Source organism: Charadrius vociferus, unplaced genomic scaffold, assembly GCF_000708025.1.
Source record: "Charadrius vociferus isolate BGI_N301 unplaced genomic scaffold, ASM70802v2 scaffold2823, whole genome shotgun sequence".
NCBI lineage: Eukaryota > Metazoa > Chordata > Aves > Charadriiformes > Charadriidae > Charadrius > Charadrius vociferus.
Genome location: NW_009647729.1, coordinates 30999 through 35345, shown reverse-complemented (window position 1 = coordinate 35345; position 4347 = coordinate 30999). Strand labels below are relative to the sequence as shown.

Below are 4347 nucleotides of genomic sequence, written 5' to 3'. Positions count from 1 at the left end.
ACTAGGATAGACCAGCCTTCTGGCAGGACCGCCATCGTGTTAAGTCTCATTTTGTATCTGTAAAAATATTTCTGCAGGGACTTGCCTTTTCTTTTGCCCATTTTCCTTCTGTGAATATTTGATTTCAATGTAACCGCTTACGTATACGTCTAGCGTGCCCGCTTACGGCAAGGTTGGGAGTCCAGGCTGACTTTCATCAACTGGAGAACGCTCCTTTGCTCTGAAGAACTTTGTTCTTAGTCAGCTGTTGTTCTCTAGAGCAGCTTCCCATAGTAAATGGGAAGATACCTTCCTCAAAAAAGGGTTTGAATTTCAAGAAGCATTTGTGTTGGTACTACCTAAAATCTGCCCCTTTCTCTGTCCCTAGACGACAATGGAGGCATCTCAGAGCAGCAAGGCCGGCGCCAACGGAGCCTAGCCTGGAGCCAGCGCGGACTCTCTAACGCGGGGAGAGAAGAGCTTTCATCTCTGCGCCTCCTCAGGAGGGAAGAGTGACTTTCCCGGAGGCTGCTTTACGCAGAAAGGCCTCAGTAGCCCCCAGCGGCCCCTCCATCTATTCCAAGCTTATTAGCAAGTAGACCATGGCAAGGCGCTCTGGGTTCTCCTCTGTGCCCTACCCCCCCCCATTTTAACTTATGTTGTAAATATGTTAATAACGACGCTACTCTCTGTGCTGTTACTGAACGGGTGTTTGTGCTTTTAAACCTTAGAGAAGGCAGCTTTTCATTGTCGCGCAGAAGGAGCTAGGCTGGAAGTCCAGCACAGCCTCTTCTGCGGTTTGAAATCCTGCGCAGGGACGTACCCACACAGCCAGGGCTTGCAGCTTCCTCTGCTGCCGCAGCTTCACGACCTCAGCCCCTTGATCCTGGTTAGCATGGTTTAACCAGTAACCGGTGCACAGAATGACCCGTGTAGCCATTGTGTTTCACGGTCACATTTGCACCAAGGAGAATAACCGCAGCAAAGGGAGGACCAGCGCTCCCCTCAGCGTTGTGGTTGAACTTAACTGTTCAGAAGGACGTAAGAACTTTCCGGACAAGAGCAGAGCAGTGAAGAGAAGAGCTCCCACTGTGTGAGCGTCTGCGTTCATCAGCGAGGGCTGCAGCAGGTGCCAGGCACTGTTCCAGAAGGCAGAGACTTGTGTTTTTAGGATCCCACTGGGTCGTGTGAGGTGGGAACATGGGGACCCACACACGTTTCCCAAGTCTGAGGTAAGACTTGGATAAACCTTATCAGGCTCAGAACTGCACATCAGCAATTGCTCTCAGACTTATTATACTTTACAAAATGATTCTTCACACACTCCAGTGTTGACTGTTTTTTGGTAGACTCTTTAGGAGGATACTGAAAGCTGTTTTTAGCATTTGTTAGGTTTTTTTTACTTTGTCCTATGTAAATGTTCAGAAATTACTCACATGATGGATTTTAAATATATTTATACTTTAATTTTAAAGTTAGACTTGGTGCTAAGTAGAATGAAATGTCTTTTCTAGAGGTCAGCCTTTAGAACAGTCCAACTCAAAAAAAAAAAAAAAAGCCAGTCATCTCAAGGTCAGGCGTTATCAGCACTTTAAACATGTGACTTCGGGCTCTTTCTCGCAGCGCAGAACCGGCTTGCGGACGACAGCTACCCTCCTGCTGCATCCTTCGTCCTGCACCCGCACCCCCACCTCCCGAGCACAGCCAGAATGCAGTGCTCAATACTTGTATTTAACTGGTGGTTAGTAAATGAGAACAAGTGTTATTTCAATAAAATAACTTTTTTGCTCAACTCTTCTCGCCTCTGCGTGGCACAGCCGAGGTGTTGCTGGTGGCCATTACTCTGCCGGCTGAGGCAGAACAGCCTTTGGCTTCTCGTGTGTTTAACAAAAGCGTTGGCTCCTCGGTACCACCGACAGTCGCTGCTGTTTGAACGGAGCTGTGAGCGAGCGTCTGCAGAGCCCCCTTCGTCCAGAAAAGCATTTCACCCCCTGAAGAGCCAAGTACAAGCGGTGAGGGCAAGGCTCCGGCGGTGTGAGGCGCCGAGATTAGTGTGCAGAAGTAAAAGAACGCACGTAATTGCTGTCTTGTGGCTCAAGCATGTAAATAGCAAGATGGAATTCCTGAATTCAAGGGAAGTGGAAAGAGCTATGCAGGGGAGAAGTCTCCCTGGTTTAAAGCACGCTAACTGAAGGGTCGCTGCTGCCGCGGCAGGGCCGGAGACCTCCGACGTGTCTGCGAACGGTGTTGGGTAACTGCAGCTGCGGAGCCAGGGGCGGGCAGGACGGGCAGCTCGGCTGGTACTAACGCCATCCGAGGGAACTCATCCCTGTCCCGCACCGGCACATACACACGACAATTCCATTGCCATCGATGATTTTCCCCACCGCCCCGCGCTCTGCCAGCACGCGGTAGTTCCCATTCCCCAGGGGTTTCTAGGACGGTGTAATTAGTGCGCGCAGGACTCGCACAGAGAGCCCGCGGCCGCTGCTCTCCCTCGGCCGGAGCCCTCGGCCCGTGTCCGATTTTGGGTGGTGCTTGGACCCAAAAAGCCCCAAAAGGGGCCGCTCGGAGCTAAACCAACACACGCACCCCATGGAGCCTGCCCAGCTCCATCCCGCGCCCGTCCATCTGTCCGTCCGGCGGCAGCGGGCAGGGGCCGGACACGGGCAGCGCGTGCCAAACACAGACCTGCAGGAACCTTTCAAAACAGGTCCCAAAACCTCGTGCATCGCGGGTGCTCGTACTGCCTGCGAAGGACACCTCCGGATTTACGCCAGGATCCCGCAGCCCTGCGACAACAGAGCAGCGCACGGAGAGCGCGGGCCTCGCGCGCAACCCCGCAGCCAACGTCTGCGTCGGGGAAGGCAAAGTTGGGTTGAGAAGTTGTTCTTATTTCCAGGGGCAATTAGGAGCCACAGGAGGGAGTGTTACCCAGAAACGCCCTCTCGGCAGAGCCCGCCTGACGGCACCCGGCGCGGCTGAGGAATTTCGAATTCCCAGAATCCGCCGTTCATTAGCGCAGCGTAATGAAGTGTTTTCAGCACCAACCAGGCTTCAAAGGTTTCTGTTTTCTCCGCGCCTGCAGCAGCAGCTGAAGTTCAAAGCTCAGACCCCGGCGTTGCGGCCAGACCCGCTCCAGCCAACAGCGGCAAAACGAACCCGCTCGGACGCGCTGGCCCCACGCGCCGCAGTGCTGCCCGCAGGCAGGGCAGGCAGCGGGGAGATGCTGCTGCCTGCCACCCAGCATCCCCCCGGCTCCTGCCCCTTCCCCAGCCCCTGAGGGCAGCGCGTCGGTGGGGCACCGGCGCCTCGGAGAGGGGTTCCCCAAAGCTCCCACACACGCGTGGGCACCACTATCCGGTCGCCGGAGCCGTGTCCTGCCCCAGGCCCCCCAAGTGAGCCCCCACACAGGCATCACCGGCGCACAACACGCTTCCTAACAGCTCGTCAAGCTCGTCACTGCTGTGCCCGCAGCCCGCGGACGTGAGCCTGCCCGATGCAGCGGGGGAGCCCGGCAGGTACCTTCTGCAGAGCAGCGATGGGCTCCTCTTTCCCCACCTTAACGCTGCGTCTGACACGGACCGCTGTGCCGGCAGCGCTAACAGCTGAGCAGGATCAGGCCGTCAGCTTCTCGGGGTAACCAACCCCACAGGGACAGGCTCGGAAAAGCTGATTTTGAACCAGTACAAACCCGCGGAGGTGTGAGCCCGCCCGGGCACAGGTTACAGGGAGGAATATTTACTGCTCCGCTGCAGCGGCGTCGAGGCTGCGCGGTGCCGTGTGCCCGGGGCAGCACCGCCCCTGGTGAGGGCTGTTCGGGGGAGGCAGGAGCATGGAGGAGGAGAGGTTTTTGCTTCTGGAGCTGTAGAATCAACACTGTCCTGTTCCCTAACCTACCCACAGGGAGCAGAGTCACTACGGCAGAGTTATGTGGGGTGTCTGAACACCTGACTGTGGTTTTGGGTAACAGCGCGTGCCCGCAGCCCTCGGGAGGGACAGGGGCCACGCACTGAGTTTGTCACCAGTCGGGGACGGGATCCCCCAGCCGCAGCTCACCCGCAGCATCCCCGGAGAAACCCCCGTTGCCAGCAGCAGGCAGCTGCGGGGGGAGAAGACACACACACACACACCCACCCCCCCCCCCCCACACCCCCCACCCTATTTCACAGCCTCCTTTCTGCAAAAAAAGAACCCATTCCCTAAAGCGCAACCACCACAACAATAATACCAATAATAATACAGCCCCAGCGCCGGGGAGCACTTACCGGTGGTGGTTGGGATGCTCTGGGGGCTGCAGGCTGCGAGGGGGCGGCTGTGGGGCAGGAGCCCTCCGCCCGCTCCGGCTTTAAAGGGACCCACTCGCCC

At 56.6% G+C, this 4347-nt stretch overlaps 1 protein-coding gene across 1 annotated transcript in view; it reads left to right on the top strand.

Annotated features, from left to right (window-relative positions):
- The window catches only part of LETM2 (leucine zipper-EF-hand containing transmembrane protein 2), a 6709-nt gene extending 6291 nt beyond the window's left edge, over positions 1 to 418 (top strand). The window contains exon 10 of the mRNA XM_009881509.1: positions 368 to 418. Within this exon, the coding sequence (XP_009879811.1) occupies positions 368 to 418 (51 nt within the window). The remainder of the gene's footprint in view (positions 1 to 367) is intronic.
- Positions 419 to 4347: the final 3929 nt, after the last annotated feature.